Source organism: Eumetopias jubatus, unplaced genomic scaffold (assembly GCF_037043125.1).
Source record: "Eumetopias jubatus isolate StellerSeaLion01/CBP00866 unplaced genomic scaffold, mEumJub1_p1.0 scaffold_4, whole genome shotgun sequence".
In the NCBI taxonomy this organism is placed as follows: Eukaryota; Metazoa; Chordata; class Mammalia; order Carnivora; family Otariidae; genus Eumetopias; species Eumetopias jubatus.
Window position 1 is genome coordinate 151740407 of NW_028274810.1, and position 22890 is coordinate 151763296.

At 36.9% G+C, this 22890-nt stretch overlaps 1 protein-coding gene across 1 annotated transcript in view; it reads right to left on the reverse strand.

Annotated features, from left to right (window-relative positions):
* Positions 1-929: 929 nt before the first annotated feature.
* SLC26A7 (solute carrier family 26 member 7) overlaps positions 930-22890 on the reverse strand; it is a 106372-nt gene continuing 84411 nt past the window's right edge. Inside the window, exons 11-18 of the mRNA XM_028112116.2 lie at positions 21002-21108; positions 19861-19927; positions 16041-16178; positions 11855-11903; positions 6578-6678; positions 2165-2219; positions 1979-2082; positions 930-965 (exon numbers count right to left, since the gene is read on the reverse strand). Coding sequence (XP_027967917.1) covers positions 930-965; positions 1979-2082; positions 2165-2219; positions 6578-6678; positions 11855-11903; positions 16041-16178; positions 19861-19927; positions 21002-21108 — 657 coding nt within the window. The remainder of the gene's footprint in view (positions 966-1978; positions 2083-2164; positions 2220-6577; positions 6679-11854; positions 11904-16040; positions 16179-19860; positions 19928-21001; positions 21109-22890) is intronic.

Consider the following 22890-nt stretch of genomic DNA (forward strand, 5'->3'; position numbering starts at 1 on the left):
TGTTGACTGTCTCTCTGAAATAGGAAAGTCCCAAACTACTTGGGACTTTAATTGTGTATTAGAATAGTTAATTGTATATTAGAATAGCACAAAGCTATTCTACTGGTGGTATTTATTTTCTCATCTAAAAATCATATTTGTGACAAAATATAAAATGTGCAAATTCCATATGCTCTGGCTTCAACCAAACCTAAGGTAAAAACAGAGACTTTATGGGGTTGGAATGTAGAATTTGGGGCTAAGCATTTCTAGTATTCAGAGTAAAACAGACTAATGTCAAGAACTTGGTTTCACTGGGACACTGGTTATCTTGAAAATAGTCTTGAAGACTTCCTTGCATGGAAGGACATAAAGAACAGTGGTTTCTAGTTTGTCATTTGTTTTCATTGGTCTTAATTTCTGTGAATTTCATAACCTATTGTATTAATCTTATTGATGTTTAATGAGTTTTTTGGGTTTTTTGGAGGGGAATATGGCACATTTGCTAAGTTGTTTTTATGTATTATTTGCAGATGATCCTGGATTTTTACAAATGGCTTGCAAATGTTTTAGATCTCTTACGACAAAGTGTTTCTCAGTTTTGCAAGTTTACTTACAAAAAAAAAACGGAAACAAAACAACACCAAATACCATGGCAAAAGAAATAAATTCATGTTTACCTTTCAGTACAACTAAATCTAAATGCATACCAATTTTTATAAAATAAGTCTACAATAACCTACTAAGTAAATCTGCTTACTAACAAAGATTAGGAAGAATGGCTGGTGAATCTTGACCAGTGGCTACGTGATTATTAAGTCACATCATCCTTATAGTCCAGGTCATCTGTAGGATCTCATCAACAAAAAAGGCTGTGCAAAAAGCCAGAGTATGTATGGCCTCTTCAGAGCAGTTGCTAAAGGCAAGAGTTGAACTGCAGCAAAAGGGTCTCAGACTTCACTGTGATCACTGAGTTTGCTCAAATTCTAAAATAGAAGAGGAAGAAATAAGCACATGTTCCACTCTTAAATTGGTACCATAATCAAAGAACAGTAGCAACTGATGCAAGCTGTCCAGCCAAGTTAAGCAGACAGACATTCTGTGAGGCATGAGAGTATGGTGGTTGAAAGCTCCAAGTCCAAGGTCAGACAGACTGCTGACTCTGAGACCAGCTCTCCCACTTACAAATGGTATAACTTCCCTGGGCCTCAGTTTCCTCATTTCTAAAAAGAGGTTAAATAATAGTATCTACCTCATAAGGTTGTGGCAAGTCTAATGAATTAATATAGGTAAAGCTCTTAGAATATTTCTGCAATATAAGGAACATCCAATAAATGTTAGATATATCATAATAATAGTAATAGTAATAATTGTGTTGTTATTATTATTATTTTGTAAATACATACTGTTCTGATTGAATGTGATAGGGATGACTCTGGAAAGTACCAAACGCTGTTCTAGGGATGAGGAAAAGCAAAATGATTCAAAGTCAAAGAAAAATTGCAGGAAATCAAAGCTCTAGGAACAGCTCTAAGACTAACTATAAAGCCCAGTATTTGGAGGATAACTGTGATGCTTCATATCATGGGAGTGCTGGGCTCTGCAAATAATATTTCCAAAGATGGCAATATGAACTTAGAGGCAAGGGTATCAGAGCAGAAAAAAAAGCTATGTAAGGCTAATATAAAGTTTTAGCATTTGACAGAGGTGGATTCAAATTCCCAGGATAGTAGATCCTGGAAGAAGCATTTATTTTACAAGCAAGCAGTTTGTACTTAATAGGTGATCCCCAAATCCTCTAAGCCATGATATTGGTAGAAGACCCAATTATTAAACAATGTTCATAACTAATCCAAGTAAGGAATGGAAAAATTCCTTTATTGTAGCAGAGGACTCTGAGAGGAGTAATAGGCTAATACAAAAAAAAAAAAAAGCAAAGCTCTTGATTCTACATTCTAATTTTTCGTATAACTCCCGCATGCCAACTTGCATGGCTCACCTTACTTGAATAGATGTTACTTAGTGCAGCAGATACTGAGTCAAAAGAAACTGGTTTCTCTGAGTCTGGGTTTCCACAGTACTTCATTGCTTTTATCAAGGAAGCTACAAGAAAACACAAGTAACATAAGGCTAGCTGGAGCAGCAGAAGGATCATGTTCAATGTTAGCCGAGAACCCTCCCTTACCTGTGCAATGTGCTAATGATACATCCACACTCCTGCTCTTACAGTCATTGTAAACCTGGAGGGATGAAAATAGTATACCCATAATTAATTCAGGAGAGCAGGCAGGAAAGAAAAAGACGGGCTTAAGAAAAAAGGAGAATTACTATTTAAAAACAAAACAAAACAAAAAGCCAATGTTTATGATATCAGACCAGCAGAGGGAGGTATTGCTACACAGTCAGGCACACCCCGGCAAACTTCTAAAAGACTGCCTTCACCAATTAAGATTAATGCCGCAGGGTATTTACCTTTCTTGCAACTAGATTTGGCTACTTCCATGCTCATTTAATAAATGAAACTTCATTTAATAAAAATTAAAACACCGCATTTCCTTCCCTGTAAGAATGATAGAAAGTTGTTCTCAACCTTCTTTGACTGGAAGTCAAGGACCCATTGATAAAAGTGATGAAAACTGTTGACCTACTGCTTAGTTTAATATTTTACAACAAGTTGTGATTGTTCAGGGACTCTCAAGTCCCATCCCTGGATGGTAAGCTGAGAACTAAAATAATTGAAGCCAAGTTTGATTGCCCAACTTCCATTTTAAAAGTCCATCAAGATGAGGGGTCCTTAACTAACAGGCTTGGCATATTTTAGAGTCTTGCCTCATTCATGTCCTAGAAAACACCATGGAGGAACAACTTATTGAAGGCCCAGATTTTGAATTCACCCAGACCAAAGTCAATCCACGAAACTTAGCGAAAATAAATTGAGAAGTTTTAGCAACAGGATGGATTTGGTTATGTAATAGAGAAGTATCTTACATATAAAATATAGAGAGCATTTCCAACACATTCTAAGAGTATGCATGATACTTTCAAAATTTTTCCCTTCTATTGTTCCTGAAGTAAGCGTTATATGTTAGAAGAATTGCAGAGTAATAGGAGATGTGTCACTCTGAGCATGAATAAATAAGCAAACAAATGAACAATACATGGACTGAAACTTGGCCAAAATAAATGACTCCTGTTTTTATAAAGTTAAAAGGATTAATTCAAGGTAACTTGTGAGTGTTTGATTTTTTCTCAAGCTCAGGAAGCACAAACACATTGCTACAGGTGGTTTATTGACGTTGATAAACATAATCTCCAGTTCACTGACTTTCCCAGTGTCCCTAAGTGGAAGAATAAATAGAAGTCATTCCATTTCCTTCAACCTATAACTCACATGGGAAGTTCCTAGCACTACAGTGACTAAGGAAATAATCCAGGAATGTTAGGAAGCAGAAGACATGCATGGCTCAAGAGACTCTGTGGTTCTTTACTCTAGACCCTCTTCTAGCGGCTGAAACTAAAAAATAATATTAGTCACAATGATACTATTTGCATTTTAAGAAATGACTTTTGCAAAATGAAAAATTTTTATTAAAAGCTAGAATTATTGAGTACTTATTGACTTCTAGAGATTTTGTTGTGTTCTTTCTTTGCAATACATCATTGCAAAGCTTCACAACTTGATGAAGTGGGTATGTCTACTTTCAGCTTACAGAAAAGTAAATACTTAAGCCCAGGTCATGGAACTCTTTATATGGCTAATATTTAGAGCCAGGATTTATCTATCTTTAAAGTCAATGTTCTTAATATACACCATAATTTACTGTAACCATGATGAAATAAACCAAATAGTAATAAGGAAATTAAAAAGGCAAATTGACACAAAACTGCTGGTGTCCTATATACAGATAAGAAACACCAGGCCAAGAGTAAATGTTATTTTTCACTAATCTAAAAATGAAATGCATCGGTTGATTTATCTCATAATTCCATTGTGTAGTATTTTAAAACTGTGAAGATGAATGGAAAAAAACAAAAACAAAAAACAAAAAACCTCTTTCTCAGCATGCCCAGTACCCGAATTATTTGGATTCCTCTGAATTTTCAACTTTAGATCCTAAACTTAGTGGGAATAGGTAACCATTTCCTCCTATTTACTAACTCTAATCCTGATTTGCAATATCTAGAGAGAGGCACTAATGAACATTTGAGCATATTCAAAATAAATTTAAAATATAATTAAACAAAAACTGTACATCCTGGTCTTTCCCAGTAAAGGGACAATCCTAATCTAGTGTTTCTCAGAATATGATCTTGGACCACTTGCCTCAGAATCACCTGTGGTTGTTTAAATAAAGATTCCTGGACCAAAACTAGGACCCAGAAGACTGTGCTGTTGATGAGCACCCCAGGTGAGCCTTCTGCACATCCACTGAAGAGCACTCTTCTAGACCCTGGTGACGCAGAGGAAAGAGAAAGGCTGAACACAGGGAGCCCTCCAGTCAAAAACTATCTGTCTACAGTCCAGATTTGGATGCAAGAAAACATGACATATTCAGGTTGAACTATGCCAAACTGCAAAGTTTTTATAGTGAACAACAAGAAAATGAAAGCATATTATATGGGGGAAAAAGAAAGGTGACATACCAAAAACAGCCACTGGATTTAAGTCTAGGATATTTAACACTCAACCGTTTTTGCATGATTTGCTTTCTAAATATCTGCTCATACTGAAACAAAATCATCCCCTCATTTTTACGGGTGAATAAACTGCGATCCAGGAAGGTTAATGATTTCCCCCCACACCTCATAGCTAGTGGGACGATACTGGAACCACACCCTGACTGTCTCACACCAAGCAGTTTCTCCTCCCCAAATTCTCACCCTTATCTTCATAGGAAAGGATACTGAAATTGACTTTTGCACTATGTTTCTTGTTTTTGTTTTTGATTTTTTGACCTCTGACTATCTTGAATTTGGAAGTTTGGACATTTCAAATTTATATTTATAAATGAATAGAGGCACAACTACACAACACCACAGAAAACAACCAATACCTATAATGTAAAACCGTCTAGAAACTACTGATCTTAAATCTTTAAAACCCCAGTTCCAATTTCTGCATCTTGCCCTGATGAGTAACTAACACAAGACTATCCCATCCTCCATAAGTAAGTAGACAACTGAACAAAAATATACGAACTGTTTTTAGACAGTGGGAACAGGGAGCACAGGACTGAGTTCCCTGAGAGAAAGAAGACAGATGAGACAAGCTCTCTAAGAGCTCAGCTTTCTGCACAAAGCTGCTTCTGGGCCAGAGAGTGATGGATGCCTGAGTAAAATGCAAGAGCTTCACTGAGCTGAGCAGACGGAAGTAGAGTTCAGGAAGGATTAGGTGGGCGAAATCTGTGGGAGAGAGAAATGGAAATGAGGGAGATAAGCAGAGAAAGAGCTCCAGAAATTTTCACAGGATTTTGATTAAGTTTTTGGCAGAATACAAAGCTACCCATGGGAGAGACTATGAAGCAAGTGTAGAGAACCCCTCAGGAGCAGATACCCAGAAACAGGTAAGCTGAGTTCCATGCAGCAGAAGCTGATGGAGGACTGAGGACAGTTGAGGAACAGATGTTGCTCCATCCTCAAGACCCTTCCCCAACAAATTTAAGACACTGAGGGAGAGAACAAATGGAAAAAGGAGGTAAGTTCCCTGTTGACATAGTATTTACTAAAAAAAAAAAAAAAAAAAAAAAAAATAGGGGCGCCTGGGTGGCTCAGTAGGTTAAACGTCTGCCTTCGGCTCAGGTCATGATCCCAAGGTCCTGGGATCGAGTCCTGCATCAGGCTCCCTGCAGGGAGCCTGCTTCTCCCTCTGCCCGTCGCTCCCCCTGCTTGTGTGTGCCCTCTCTCTCTTTCTGACAAATAAATAAATAAAATCTTTTAAAAAATAAGTGGAGGAAAAAAATTCCAGAAGTGTCTGAGTTTTCCTTGAATTGGAAAAATTAGGCATTCTTCTTTCTGTAGAAATGTCCTGTGAGCCATGTTCATTTGAAGGAAATAAGAAGTTTTATATTTTGCACACCAGGACCAAGGAGACACCATGAAGATCATGGGGTAGAGAAGTAAGCACCATCATCCAATAGAATGGAGAAAAGCCCCTGCACTGGGGACTGTTTGAGAGATCAGATATGGTATCTGGTGAAACTACATCCATCCATGAGGGTGAGAGAAAACATCCTGCCATCACCAGGGCCACTTTTTCACGGAGGGGACTTTTCTTTCTAGAAGCCTATAAGCTGACTGCCCAGCAGGCACTACATGCCCACTACATCCCAAGCCTGTGTTCTGTTCTCTCTGATGACCCCATGTGACTACCCCCACCCTTGGACCCCACACATACGCACACCAGAAGCTTGATGGGATCTCCTGAAGACAACTCTATGGCAGTGCGAGGTGTCAAGTTCTATGTCCTTAAGGGAGAATGGGTAAAATGAATGTTGAAACAAGTGGAGTCAAGACCCCAGGGCTGAGAGAGTAGCTGGTGAAAACCCCTGTTACTACAGAAAAGGGAAAGAATCAGTCCAAACACAAGCTGTGTAAATACCTCAACAAGCATGGAGACTCCAGAATAGTCAAAAAAAGTCACTCCACTGCAATCCAGGATTAAAAAGCTCTTCTCATTTGGGCATGGCTGTGACACTTCCTCTGTAGGAGAAACAGAGACTCGAGTTAAGGAGAATTCTTAGAGGTTTCTGCTGCTGACCGTTGAATGTGGAAAGGTAACAGTGGTTTAACAAGACTGATTCCAAGCACTTTCCAGTTTTTCTATTTTTCACTTAATTACGGATTACTTCTGAACTCTTTAACTTTTAATTATTTGAACGTGATTTCAGGTAATTATTATGTAACTCAGAGAGGAAGATGGGATGCGTTAATTACCTCTCATTTCACAGAGAGACAAACTGAAACTCAGCATTTTCACTAACCTCTTTTTTTAAATTTTATTTTATTATGTTAAATAAAAAATTTTTTAAATATGAATTTTTCTGAGATCTTTAAGACTCATTCTTTATTTACTAGAAAACATAATTGTCATTGGTACTATCTACAAAAGAGGCTTGGAAAAAAAGTAACTATAATTTGAAAAAAATATTAGCAATTGTTTTATTTAGAAATGTTGAAAAAATGTCAATGCATTGCTTTTCCTGAAAGAAGCCACATAAATTATTATCTATAACTATTACTATATGGCATGAGTTCTATCATTCCCATTCCTCAGCCAGACAGACATGGCTAATCAATCATGGTACTTTTTCCACTGAGGTCAAAGATCTTAGAATTTTTATCAACTCACTGCTTCAGGAAGCCACTAATAGTTCACAAGAAACGTATCTGTCAATCTGAACTCAATGCTACCGTGAAAAAACAATCTATTTAGATATTATTTAGAGGGACTGGTCACTGGATCTAAATGACCAGAAAATGGTGATAAAAGGTACAAAAAATTCTTTAAGAAACAAGTTTTTCTTCTTCCCTAACTTATCACACTTATTTCACTTGTAAATTGCACTTGTCATTCTCTATATTTTCTTACAGTTATTTCATAATTTAAGTGGTGATAGGCTGTTAACTATAAAAATGTTTGGGTTTTATCAACCGCAGTACAAAAATTTCCCTTCTATTGTCTACGGTGCTTGCTTTGTCTTTCATTTTTACATCCAGTTTCCTCTTTCCTGTTCATTTAATCAAAATAGAGCATATTTTCAGGTCATTCAAAATGAAACAAAATAAAATAAAACAAATGAATTGTGCCATGTAGTTGTAGATAATAATTTAAGTAAGCTATTTTAAGAGAAGCAATTCATGATGCCTTTTCCAAATAAAAAAAGACATCTTTAGTGGTAAAGTTACCAATTCACTCAAATGAAAATTTAAATAGAATGGACACTTCTGAAATGTTTCCACAAATAAGTGAAGTTTTCTTTTACACAGTACCCTCTCAGTTCTGCCATTGTACTGATTTTATGGCTATAACCTTGTGTTCTAAGCTTCTAAGTAAATCAACCAGTGCAATAAAAATCACATCATCGTAGAAAAGAGTAAAGTGAATTCACAGCTGATATCCTGCCTTAAGCAAAATGAGGTAAGCTTGGAGCATGTGCAAAGGAGACAACTAATCTATACCCATGTGGGATGTGGTAAACGATGGGCTTTATCTACAAAAAACAACATTTCAGAAAGAAATTAACCATCAGGTGTGGGTGGGCAATTAACTCCAGACTGTGGAAGCCAGTTCTTTCCTGTAGAATATTCATTAACTCCTTTAATTAAAAAGTATTCATAGTTGCATAATTTAAGAGTGCTTTTCATATACTTCAAAAGGTTCTTGACAGTCTGTGAGTCACTCATAATTTTTTGAGAAGGGATTTTCTGTTGATACCAATTAACTATTGAGAAGCAGATTTGCACCTCTAATTTCTCAAGAAAACAAGGAGCTATGAAATATTTAGAACAAACCATAACATTCTCTTTGGAAAACATGTGCACATATTACCAAGCATCTCATGTGTTCATTCATTCAAGCAGTCAGTCAGTATAGACATATTCGGGGCTCTGGGTGCTGTGTTAAGTAAGGCCAGTAGAATGGTAAACAAGGGAGATGAAGTTCTCTGCCCTCCATAGACTCTCAACCAAGCCAGGAAACCAGCTGATTGAACTAGTAGTTTGAAATATTCTGAAGGCTGGAAAAATTATGCACAAAGTGCTAAGAAGATATAGGAGTGACCTGGTGTGGGGGACAGAATAATGGCCACCAAAGATGGACATCTTTGTCCATAATGGACATCTTAATCCCCAGACCTGTAAGTAGGTCTGTAAATGTCAAAAAAGAATTCTGTGGACTTGATTAAGTTAAGAACTTAAGATAGGGATGTTATCCTAGATTATCTGGCGGGGGTGGGGGTTCTGATGTAATCACAAGGGTCCTTATGAGAGGAAGGTGGGAGGGTGGGAATCAGAGAAGATGTGGTGGTAGAAGAAGTCAAAGAGAAATCTGATGATGCCACCATGCTGCTGGTTTGAAGAAGGAGGAAGAGGCCGAGAGTCACAGAATGCAGATGGCTTCTAAAAGTTGGGAAGAGCAAGGAGATAAATGGATTTTCGTCTAGAGCCTCCAGGAAGAATATAACCCTGCCAAAACTTTGATTTTCTCCTGTAGGATTCATTTCAGCCTCTGTCCTCTGAAACTGTAAGATAATATATGTGTGTTGCTTTAAGCCACTAAGTCTGTGGTAATTTGTTACAGTAGCAATGGGAAACCAATATACCTGGGTTGCTGGTGTGGGGAGTGAGGATTGGTGGTGAGGGCAGGGAACTTGTTTTAGACAAGTTTTAGGATCCGTGATAGCAGAGATCATGCCTGCTTTCTTCAGCTTTGAACATGCAGTACCTGTCATGGTGCCCAGGACTAAGTAGATGTTCAGTAAATACAAGAAACATTTGCTGAGGGAACAGGTCATGAAACAATAAATGCAGGAATGAAGAGAAAAACAGAATACGTGAGCGGACGTCTGGAGGATGAGTAGAAGTTTAGCAGGTGAGAAGGAGTGGAGTTCAGCTGGCAAACCAGAACCCTAAGAGACATGTGTGCAGGAGGGCCTCTTGGGAATGGCATAACGGGACTACAATGTTTTGGGGACACGACCTCCCCAAATGGAATGATAATGGAAGATTTCATATTTGAGCAATTTTTGTTTTCATTCAGATAAATATGATGACTGCCATCTTATCATTTATATAGTTTGTTTCATAGATTTTGATTATTCAATCATGCTCAACTACAAATCTTCCCCCTCTGTGAAAATTATTGGGGGGGTGGATTTTTTCATTCTCTTATCTGTTTCCCAATCCCTTGCTCAGCTATGTCTCCCTTTGATTTAGTTACTTCCAGATCTATTCCGTGTTCTCCCCAAACCCGCTGGACGTCTCTTGGATGACCTCTCAGCATCTTATGTACACCACCCTCCGAAGTCAACTTATCTTCCCTTTCCACTCCCCCCAGGTCTCATCATCCCAGTGTGAGAGGTTCAGAGCTTCAGAATCATTGTTTTTCCCTCTCCCCTCCTCCAACACTCAAACAGTGCCGACTGTGTTCCTGACATGCTGAAATCTCTTTCAAGTTCATCCTCTCCCTCCATTTTCATAACCTTGTGACCACAGCAGAGGGAGTAAGGTGCTTGTCTCCCTGCAGACTGCTTCCAGACCAGGCCCTCCTCTCCCAGCTTTGAGCATCCCTTCCTGTATGCCTGCCCTGCTACAACAGGGACCCGAGTTGTGCCTCTATTCCTAACTAACTGTTGTGAATAGTCTTCTTTGTGTAATTTGTTGTACACAGACTCTCATTTCTGCAGATTGCATAAGTAGATGTGGAATTGTTGCTAATAGGGATGTATATCTTTAACTTTATACAATTTTGCCAAACCATTTTCCAAGGTAGTTATAACATTTTACACCCCCACCAGCATCGTAGGAGACTTCTTGTCCTACATTCTCACTAACCTTTGGCATTGTCAGACTTCTAAATCTTTACCAATTACATATGTACATACATATTACTGGAGCAATGTAAATTAAGTCCACTCTCTATATATTTATATTTAATTTGCATTGCTCCAGTAACTACTGTAATAGTCAAGCATATTCTCACACGTTTACTGGCAAATTTGAAAATGCCTGCTCATGTCTTTTACCCATTTCTATTGGGTCATCTGCCTTTTTTTATTCATGGATTTGTAAAGGAGTACAGTCCTTTCTCCACGTTATATGTTCTATCTTCCTCCACTGTGGCTTATCTTCTCATGCTTTACTATGGTGGCTTTCATTAAACAAAAACTCTTAAAAACGATCTAGTAAAGTCTAATGATAATTTTCTTTATGCTTAATGCTTTGCATCTCTTGTGCATTTTCTCCTATATCCTCTTCTAAATTTTTATTTTGTTTACCACGCTTAGGATTTTGATTCAGCTGGTACTGATTTGGTGGTACGGTGTGTGAATTACAATGAGTAATTTCCTTCACTGTAGACACATGATTGTCACATCCTCAGGAAGCCTGTCCTTTCCTCTCTGCTCAGCAGTGTCAGTTTTGTCACAAATCAAACACCAATATGTGTGAAATTTTTCTCCCCTTCTGGGCCCCCTACTTTGTCCTGTTGATATGTTCATTTATCTTGGAACCAATACCATACTGCATTGATTATGAGAGCATTATAATATATCTTGACAGTTAAGAAAATACTCTCTCCCCCTTGTTCACATATTTTGAGTGTCTTGTCCTATTCCTGGCCTTTTGAATTGCTATACCAAATTTAGAATAAGCTTGTCAATTGCCATTCAAATGTCCTATTGGAATTTTAATAGGGATTAAATTTATATTTATAAATCAATTCAACATAAATAAAACTGACACCTTTTCAATATTGAGTATTCTAACCATCGGACATTGTAGTTTCCTTCCATTCATTTATAAATACCATTTACTTCAGTGTTGCAAGTATTTTTTTAATTGCAAGTATTTTTAATACCCTGTAATAAAGTTTACACTTCATCCTGTGCAAGTCTATACCTTTTACTTAAACTCGCTTCTAAAAAGGAGCAGGAGGTGAGATAGAAGGAGGAGGAAGAAGGGAAGAAGGAAAAGAGGAAAGGGGAGGACCAGGAGGAATGAGGGAGAGAGAAGTAGAACTGGGGGCGGGGGAGGGCAGAACAGGGAAAGGGGAAGGAGGACAGCAGGGGGAAGGGCAGAATGGCAGGAAGAGGAAAGAAGACTTATTCTCTGGTCCATATTCAGTCAGGACACTTAGATTTTTTTTAAGCTAACTCACCATTGCAGTTGCCATTGGATAGAGAATTCAGCAACGTGTTTTGTTCACACTGAAATGAAAATGAATATAAAGAAGAATAACAAAAATTTCACTTCTGTTCTTGGAAACAGCACATCTTTCTTTTCTCCATAAATAATAAGAAAATTAGGCTCGAAATATTATTTTTCACTAGTCTTTTTTTCTCAGAATGATAAATACAACACATTGAAATAATAAAATGACCATTGGTTCTAAGTAGCTCAGTAAATAACATACATTCCCAAGTCAGACTATCTTGTTCAGAACATTTTCTGCAAGGCTAAGTTTGTTTTGACTTTTGATCAGGAATTAAACATTTGCATCCGTTTTCATGTAGTGTATCCAATCAGAAATTAACCTCATTAACACAACATTCTCTGAGAGAGAGTCATTGACCATACATTTCATATTATATGAAAGTGAACTGTTCACCTGCAGCTCCATGAAAATGCCTGGGAAACAGTCCCGATTTATGGAAATGCTAGAAAATGAAAATAACTCTGCATCCTACAATTAAAGTTCTTTGAAATTGACAATAATTGATGCCTCTAACGAGATCACATGCTATCTACTTCTCAAATGTTGATGATGATCATAGTAATTGATATTTTTGACTACTTGCTATATACCAAGGACTCTACGTTAATTATTTGATTCAGAAAAATCCTATGAATTTACTAATCTCATTTTCCATAAGAGGGAGCTAAAGATTGGAAAGGTTAAATAACTTCACCAAAGTCACAAAGCTAGTAAGAACCTCGGCTAAAACCAAAGCTCATGCTTTTCCATTCAGAACCTCATGCTCCCAAGCACTACATTATACCACTTCTCCAAGACATCACAGCAGTTTCATCTTAAAGGCTGACTAGAGAACATCTATTTTCTCTTCCAGATACCCAATGGTGCAGCTTATATTCTTTAATTCCGGCTCTGACAGTTATCAGCTATATTTCCACCAGGTAATTTCACATTTCTAAGTCTCAATCTTCCTTTTTTGTAGCATTCAGGTAATACCACTTACATCGTGGGGCTGGTGATGATTAAGTTAGCCTAATTAAAGGGACTCCTCCTTGAGAGACATTCAGTGAATGTGAGTTTCTTTTCCCTCCTCTTATCTTTAATCTTGTCTGAAATCTGTGCAATAATTTATGTAGATACTCCACCCTCAAGTAGGTGAAGCACAACTCCACACTCTTTACCTGTGGACTGCTACACCCTTATCTTACCATGATAAATTCCAATAGAAGGATATTCCACAAAATACCTGACCAATACTACTCAAAACTGTCAAGGTCAATGAAAAAGAAAAGTCTGGGACACCATCACAGTGAAGCAGAATCTAAGGAGACAGGACAACTAAATATAATGTGACATCCTGGATGGAATCCTGGAAAAGAAAAAGGGCACTCAGTAAAACTAAAGAAATCTGAATAAAGCATGAACTTTAGTTAATGATAATGTAGCACTGATTGTAACAAATATGTCACACTAACCCAAGATGTTAATAACAGCAAAAACTGTATGGTGCAAGGGTGTATAGGAACTCTCTGTACTAACACTTTTCATTTTTTTTTTTTGTATGTCTAAAACTGTTCCAAAAACTAAAGTCTATTTAAAAAAATACCTGGTCTGAGCAAAAGAAAATTTTGGATAAACAGCAGATTGAAACTTCCTTTGCAAAGTGAATTCACAAAATGGTGATTATGATATGAGTATCTATATATAACCTATATAATAATGAACATGAATTCAATAAACACTAGCACCCTGAGATCCTCCTAAGTTTCTACATTCAGGAAGATATTTAATGATGACATGTAGGAAATATACTGTCACAGTATAACAAAACAGGAAGTCCTTTATCAGTTTGTGTTTTGAATACAGTGTGATTCTTCTTGCCCTAGGTTGTTTTAAATGCCCGTCCATCATGGCCATCTGCTGAAAATGCAGCTGGGAGAGAAGACCAAGGCCCCAGTAGAGCACCCCAGTTTAAGACAGAACTGTGGACCACTGTGCAGAGTTCAGTGAAAGTAGGTAAAGCTGTGGCAGAAATTAACTGATGCAGACTCCTTATTCTAAAACTGAAATTGGAACAAGCACGGGTCTTAAAACAGAAGTAGATATCCCAGACACAGTGTATGATAAGAATAAGATGAGATGTCCCAAAGAGCATCCATGCTACTCAACACCATCCATTTAACCATTCTGAATAAAGGTTTATCTCTGATTCCTCAGACAGCAGAGCTTCCAGATTACCGTGTGAATCCTTAGTATATCCTTTAAAACTCACAGTCTGTAAATACATACAATATTTGCATTATTCTCATTATAGTGAAACATACTCTCAAGAAATCCCTTCTCGCCACCATAGAGTTCTGAGTTAAAGAATCCCTTTGGATGTCATTATGTACCAATAACCTAGATTCAATGAACTCTACTTGACTATTAGACTCAAATTTCTTAAGTCCCAAGTAGGTGAAATCATATATATGGAACCTCCTCCCAGAAGGCTGCATTAATGAAGTTTATTTCTGACTTGATATGCTATAAGATACGCCAATTTTCAATTTCTGAAAACACGTTGGAACAACCTTAGTCTTACAGGAAAATATTCTAAGGAAAATAATATCAACTATCAATAAACAACTGGTTATAAGAATATTCATGTCAGATACTCTACTAGACATGATAAAACCTACAAAGAAGCATATCATTTCAAGAAGCAAATTTACATTTTGGTAAAATAAGACTGCAAGTTTCTTATGAGTTAATTAGATTATTTGGAATTGTGGACAAATTTTCCCACAATATCACTGTGTGTGGTGGTTGTGAGCTTACATCAGCCACAAGAACCTGCCTATCTCATAACAGAGCTAAACACTGCTATAAAGTAAGCATGGCTTTGTAAAAGAAAGAGGCCTTGTATTCAACTTGAACAACTAGGAATGATGTCCATCTTTGGCATGAGTGCAAGTTCTTCTCAACCCAAAATTACAGGTGGGGTTCCTAATAATCTGCTGAAAGTGACATTCTAAAAAGTACAGTGAGAGGAAAACACAGGGCTGGAGATATACAGGCTGGGTCAGTTTTGTAGGCTTGCAACGTGTGTGGTCATACAGAGTCCCATGCTTAGAAGGATCCCCTACGTGGTTTAATGCTCTGCTAATGCCATCTTGAAATTCTCAATAATTGTTAAACAAGGGACCTCACCTTTTCATTTTGCACTGAGCCCAGCAAATAATATATCTGATCCTGTGTTTATGGCCTCTATGGTGTGGATTAGTATGAGGCCCAGAGGTAGAAGCATAAAGCTGCAAGGAACAGGAATGTGTTACTGGACAGCTCCTGAGATGCTAGAAATGGGAGAGTCAATACTTCCTATGTACCTGAGTGGGGATAATACACGCTCTGAATTGTAATCTGAAGTAGTCATGGAAAGCTTCATGGAGACGTTACTACTTGTGCTCAAACTATTAGTCAAGATTTTATAGTATTTAGTAGGCCAGACAGTGTTCTTGCAAGTATCCTTGCATATATTAACTCATTTAATCATCCTGATTATAAACCAGGAAACTGAATCACAAAAGGTTTAATAACTCAGTTAAGTTCCCACAGCTCATCAATGGCAAACCCAGGCAGCTTAGCTCCAAAGTTCATGCTTAAGGGCTTAAGGATTCAAATAATCACAGATAGCTTATTTACATACAATCAACATGATGCACAGTTGATATCTCTGTTAATGAAGATAACCTGTGGAGATAAAGAAGGCTAGTTTTTTATAATAATGTTATAATGATGGCAAGAGTTTATGCTTCTCTGAAGTCATTTATCGTATTCTATCTCTTTTAGATTGGGATCGGACTCTTTTCTCTTCGTAAAAAGGTCCTTTAAGCTAAATGATTTGTCTTATTTATTCTTCTCAGGGTTATAGTATCTAGTACACATGTCCACTAGATATATGCTGAGTGAATGAACGAATGAATGGGAGTGATTACCTAAAAAATAACTACAAGAACCAAATGAAAAGTATAATACAATAGAAGGCTTTGCTGAAGGAGAGGTTTCCAAGCACTCTAATAATGTATTATATTTCATAATTCGTATCTTAGTATCACGATATAAGGTTATTTGTAGTACATTATTGTAATCATGAACTAGCTGATCCTACCTTGCTGATATCATCCAGTAGCTGGTTGCTCACATTTTCTTTTTGGATTATGTTCATTAGATCAGTATGAAACTTCTTTGCATTCAGGAAAACAAGTGGGTTATTTATTGAGATAATTTTCACCTGCTGCAGGGTTTCCTTTTGGAGGAGAATAGGAATAAATTCAGAGTTCTGAATGAAATAAAGGAGGATAACTCTATCCAAAGAGTCTAAATCTTACAAATACAAATGTCACTCAATGATGGAAACAATGTTTTAGCCAAGGTTGTCGTTATTAAAACTTATTTGGAGAACCTAACATACTATCATGCTTCTTAGGAAAATATGTACTTCCTCGTTACTAAAAAACATTAATAACTAGGAGACGAGCCTGCATCTTTTCAGAAAATGGCCCTTACTCCTACTGATTTGGGGATGGCAGCATCTTAGGATATCCAGAGAGTACCAGGAAGCCCTCTCCTCCCAAAAGTATGTCTTCCATACAATCTAGAAATCAAAAATTCATTCACTTGACCATCAGCATTTTTTAATGAAAATGTCCTAAAGGGTCAACTCTCAGTCATTTACCTCATAATGACATAGCTTTCTTTTGGCTGGAATTATAACCTTACAAGTGACTGATAGTCCTAATTAGGAGAAAGAAACCAAGAGGTAGCATGGGGAATGTGGTTTCACTCTGGGCAGGCCTAGGTTACACCGGATTGCCAGGATGTAGGTAAGAGATGCAGGAAGGGAGAAGAAAAAGCTTCCAAACAAAAGGAGCCTGCTTTGGCCATTGCCCAGGTCTTCCTGGCACCAATTGGTGGTATGCAACTGAAATCATGCTCTCCATGACCTTTGGGGCAGGGGCTGACCTAGAAATGGAGAAGATAGTAAGTTCTAGGAAATAACTCCTTACCAACTAAATAAAGCAATACTCCTTCAGGCTTTAGTACTTGCATAGAAGAGGAAATCCAGGGAATAGTGAAGCATACAGGCAGAGAAAGGAAGATAAAAGAAAGAAAATATTAGGTATTACTCTCAGCTTCCTCATCTTTTAAAGTAGGTACATATTTTTTTAAAGCGTGGTTATCAACAGGCTATATGACTTCCACTTCCTTTTTTTTAAGATTTCATTTATTTATTTGACAGAGAGAGACACAGTGAGAGAGGGAACACAAGCAGGGGGAGTGGGAGAGGGAGAAGTAGGCTCCCCGCTGAGGAGGGAGCCCGATGCAGCGCTCGATGCCAGGACCCTGGGATCATGACCTGAGCCAAAGGCAGACACTTAACGACTGAGCCACCCGGGTGCCCCAACGTAGGTACATTTTTTTTTTAAACTACATAATCTCAAAACATTTCTATGGCTACACAACTTTCTCTAGAAAGTGAGATTTGCTACAAATAAACAATTCCAGAAAACAAAAACCTTACGTTATCAAATTAACTTTTAATCAAGAGTAAACCTCTTACAGAGAAAGACAAATCAAGAAACAGACTCTTAATTATAGAGAAGAAACTGATGGTTATCAGAAGGGAGGAGGGTGGGGGGTGGATTAAATAGGTGATAGGGATTAAGGAGAGCACTTGTGATGAGCACCAGGTGATGTATGGAATTGATGAATCACTATATTGTACACCTGAAACTAATATAACACTGTAGTTAACTCACTGGAATTAAAAACTTTTTTAAAAAGTGTAAATCTCTTACAAACCAAAAATAAAACAATTCTTGGGTCTGTTATATTTAGTTATCACAAAGCCTCCACATCAGGAGCACCTGAGTAGCTCAGTCGTTAAACATCTGCCTTCAGCTCAGGTCATGAGGATCGAGACCCACACTGGGTTCCCTGCTCAGCAGAGAGCCTGCTTCTCGCCCTACCTCTGGTGCTTCCCCTGCTTGTTCGCTCTCTCTCTCTCTCTCTCTCTCTTTCTGTGTCAAATGAATAAATAATATCTTTAGGGAAAAAAAGCCCCACATCTAAGATCAACCCACCAATCATACCACATGATTGGGCCAATATGTTGTTTTAACTTTTTTAAAAAACAAGTATTTGTCTAGGAACAAAGATTCAAATTGTGTCAGAAAAGAAATTCTCAATGGGGTTGAATTCACCCCAAAACAGGTCTCCCAGGTCGAGGATGTGTGTTTCATGTGAAGAAGGTGGGAGAGCATGAACGGAGGAGGGGAGTGGTGGACCACTGCCTTACTTGAAGTTGGCTAAAAACTCCACCTAACAACTCACATTCAAATCTTGCTCTGAGCTTTCTTTCCCTCTTATTTTTAATACAAAACATTAAATAATTAGTGAAGTGTAAAGTTCTAAGAAAATTAACATTTCCATGTGACATAGTTATTAATTCAGTTATGTAACTACACTGGAACTAGTGTTTAAAAACATGGGTGAATTTTGGCATTTTTATCTCCCTACAAATCCCCTCATTCACTTGCCCATATATTTAGCCTGAAAAGAAGGAATGGATGATAGAATTTATTCTTCTGAATAATCTTTAAGCTGAAAAATGGTCAAACTGGAATTCTTTTTCCAAGCCACAAATGCCAAGGGTAATGTGCATAGCTGTATGTGTTGGTTGGATACACAGAGGCTTCTAGGGGCCCAAGAGCCAGGCTGGGACTTTGTGTGAGCACTAAATTCTCAAGGAAAATTTAAAGAAAGAAAAGAAAGGCATCACTAGTGGAAATCTTGAGCCTGGGACACTCTTAGGGCTCTGACTCTAGTAGCTCTCTATGAAGCAAACTTTTTCTCACTTATTAAAAACACAAGCCATAATGTATATAAATACTGATCACTATGTTGTATACTTGAAGCTAATACAATGGTGTATGCTAATTATTCTTCAATTTAAACACACACACACACGCACACGTGCGCGTGCATGTGCATGTGTAAACATGTGCACCATTTCCCTGCGTGTCACAGAAGGACTCCTGGTGCTACTTCCTACTTCCAATCTACTCAGAAATACCCTGACAATTGGTCCTTCTGGTGGGAGGCCAGTTCTCTTTGTTCTGAAGGCAATCATGAGGTACTGAAACAAGTAAATATGATAGAGGAAAAAAAAAACAGTTAGCCAAACATTTACAAAGCAGGTTCAAAGTGAGGGCAATTTTTTTAAATTGGCAAAATATTTAAGTCAACATTTTTTCGCCTCACTTTAAACTTGTTTTGGTCATCCTTCAGAATAAGAAACTAGAACTCAAACACAATTGGCCTGCCCAAGCATGAACAGGGCAAGACAATTTCCATAAGCTGTTTCCTTAAAAAAGATGTCCACTGCACAAGAAACCAATCCTATTGGCATTCCATAACTATTGGACTTAATTAACTTCTGCTAATAATACAATCTAATTGTGTTAAATAAATAAAAGCAATACCATGATCCAACCTTGCTTTATTCCCTTCTCTATTTCCTATCTTCTTCCATCATTTAATTCAGAATAGACTATTGGTCTAGTTTGACTATTTTATGCAACTTAGCGAATGGAAAAGAGGTTTCCAAATGCCTGAACTAATCTGAACCATGATTCCACTGTGAGCTGTAGTTCTATGAACTGTGCTATCATCTTAGCTGAATGCTAATACAAGATTTTTGTTGTTGTTCTGTTGATGTGTTGCATGTCAACTGCCACATGTATGGTGGTCACATATACCACTGAAATAAAAAAATTATAAAAAAAACATATACCACTGAAAGTTCATGTCCATTAAAAATAAAATTATAATGAATTTAAAATCATACTTTACTTATGATACCTTAAAACTATCTGAACTACAAAAATTGTTAATAATTACACAAAGGAAAAGAAAACTAAACTTACGCCATCCGTTTCTGTCTTCACTTTCAATTCCATTTCTTTCATGTTTTTTATACTCAGAGTCTTTGCCCTAGAATTCAGTCAGATAAAAAATAAAATGGCATTTCCTAATCACTACATTAACAATGAAAATGTAATAAGGATGTCATTTTATCTTAACAATTAGAACTTATCTGTAATGGTTAAAATCCTACATCCCTTTTATTCACAAAACATTGGTAAATCTGTATTTCTCTGGGATCCTTGGGAATAGAAAGTAACACTGGAGACATCTAAGTAGAGATTAATAAATACAATTTACCTAATCTGGGTTCCCAGAGCCCCATATGTCCAAGCCACAAGAGGTAGATTGACCAAAAGAGTTATGAGAGTGTATAGTGTTTGGGAAAATCTTGTTTTAGGGGAAAAAGAAGTAAAGAGGGTATCAATGGCAAGATAGGACCAGATACTGATGAATCTACACAGATAGATTTCTACAGAAATCTCTTTATAGACTCTATAGAAGTAAAACTTAAAATTTTTTGAAGTATATTATTTCACAAAGAATTTCAAGGGAAGAATGAGAAATGAGTAGAAGCATTATCAGATGATGAACACTCAGAAAGTAGAAAAATAACTGGTCAAAATAGGGGAATGGTTTACAGATGTTCAGTAGAAATCTTCAATTAATTATCTAGAGTTCTTCAATAAATTATCTAGAAGAAATTTTTATATATATACATATATATAAATCTATCTTCTAAAAAATTAAATTTACTGAAGTTATTTAAATTTCTAAATGATTAGATTCTATGTAGCCATTGGATAATATATCCCCTTCACTGATTTAAAAAAAAAAACAACTCCGTGACACAGTGTATGGCTATGGGTTAATTTATTTACTTTGATAGATTTTATATATTCTACTTTATAGTGTGGACAAGATATTTTTCTTCATTAAGACCAATATTATTATATTGTTTTATATATATATGTATATAGTTATATATCGTATGTAGATAAACGTTTTCTTTTCATCTCTAATTCTCTGATACCAACTAAAACATGAGTGTTGCACTAAATATTCCACAGAAATAAAAGTAACTGGTGATTCCATTTACTTTGCTGTTGTGTCAAAATAGACAGCATTTAAGTAAGATCTTACCTCGGGAAGCGACCGATTACGATAGCTAAGGTACAGACCACACCAAACAGCAACCCCACGTTGGCAGCAAAGCATATCGTAAATATATATGTACTGACCCAGATGCCCTGAAAGAGAAAGAGGAAATAGAAGATGCGAGCCCTTTGGTAATTCTCATCTTTCTCATGATCGCCAAATTCCTCACAACCATATTCACATTCCTGTGACCAAATCTCTCAGCAAGAATAGATTATTTTTAAAGTGGTGAACAGAAGCCCGGGAACAGAGAAACAAATCCTGGTCCCATTGGACTCCCAGCAGCAAAGGTGGGGAAAAGGCACCTTCTTTCATTTCTAGAAATTGCCAGCCCTTAGTTCAATCTCCAACAACATTTCCTTTCAGATCTATAAATAGTTAATGGTTAAAATGACTGAATCTAACACTACCAATGCCACTTTTAGATCAGCCACTATAGAGATTGTTATAATTTTATTTGCAAGGGGCGACTTCTTATGAAATTGTGAAAGCTGAACAATCTGGGCCAACTTAGGTCTTGGGAATATTTCAAAAGATGGCAAGAAAATTATTTTTCTCCTTTAGCTGGGATTCCAACATTATTACAATTTTGTCCACCCACCTGAAATGACAATCTATCACAAAATATTGTATTATAGTTGACATTTCTAAGTTTATTGTTGGCAAAAAAAAATCTTTAAAAACAAAATAATTTGTGAAATACAGAAGGTGATATTTTCTAAACACAGTATCCTGCATTTATCAAATAGCAGACCAACAAAATGTTCAAGCTCTCTCTTTTCTCCAAATTATTTGCATCACTTTACCTATGCATACAATTCTCAGTTGATTTCTTTCTGTCCAGATGGCTATATTAGAACTTTTAAAACATCTTCAACAAACTAATTCAATTTCAGATGCAAATGAAAAAGTTAGAAACTTCCTTATAATCTGAAGATAGCACAGATTTTTGTGGGGTGGGGTGAGAAGTTTGAAGCAAATGTTTCTAAATCGCATTTTTTACTCAAAATGCTTCTCCTTTGTATTATTTATCTAAATGGAGCTTCAGTGGTTCTTCATGATGGGCTATTTTGAAAAGCTAAGCCCTTGGAAGTAAATGGAGGGATTTTTATCTATAAAATTCCTTTTGATATAGAAGAAACAAACATTCTGGAGTAAAAAGAGAAAATATATTTTAAGTGTTCTCATGTTCAGATCTATCACCAAGAAACGTAATGCTAAGTTAGGACTTACTATGACATCATCCTCAGCCTGTCATCTCATAGGTTAGACACTCAGATGTTTTTCCTCTATTCAGGCAAAAAGACAATTATTTGAGTCTTTTATATGTATATGGTGTAATTTTTCCTCCCTAATGTATGACATTATGCTCCATCACATACAAAATAAGGCTGCAAGTTTTTGATCATTACTTCAACTTGCCATGATTGCTTTGTTTCTTACTCATCCCTTAATGCTGACTGAACCCGCCCGGGTGTGGCAGAATAAGACTTCACCAAAAGCTTTATAAGTCCAATTCCTCATGGCCAACCTCCATGATTCAATATAGCATAGGGAATTGAGGATCCTGGTTCCTGCCATTTAAAAAAACCACAGAGCCCAGAGGCCATGATTCATCAGAGCAACCAAAAATTTTGGTACCATCTGGTTCTATTTTTAAAGCATATTTACTCTCCCACAATATCATCTATTGTAAGTTGGGTTCACAATGCTTAGTTATTTCCTGGGGCTACATTTATAGCTTTGAAAAAAATATCAAATGTAAATTAACAACATAGCCAGTAAACAGTTCCATTGGTTAGAGTAAGTCCCAACACTATTCTGTAACAATTTCTATTAAAGATCCAAATGTTGGTTGTCACAGTTATAAGGAA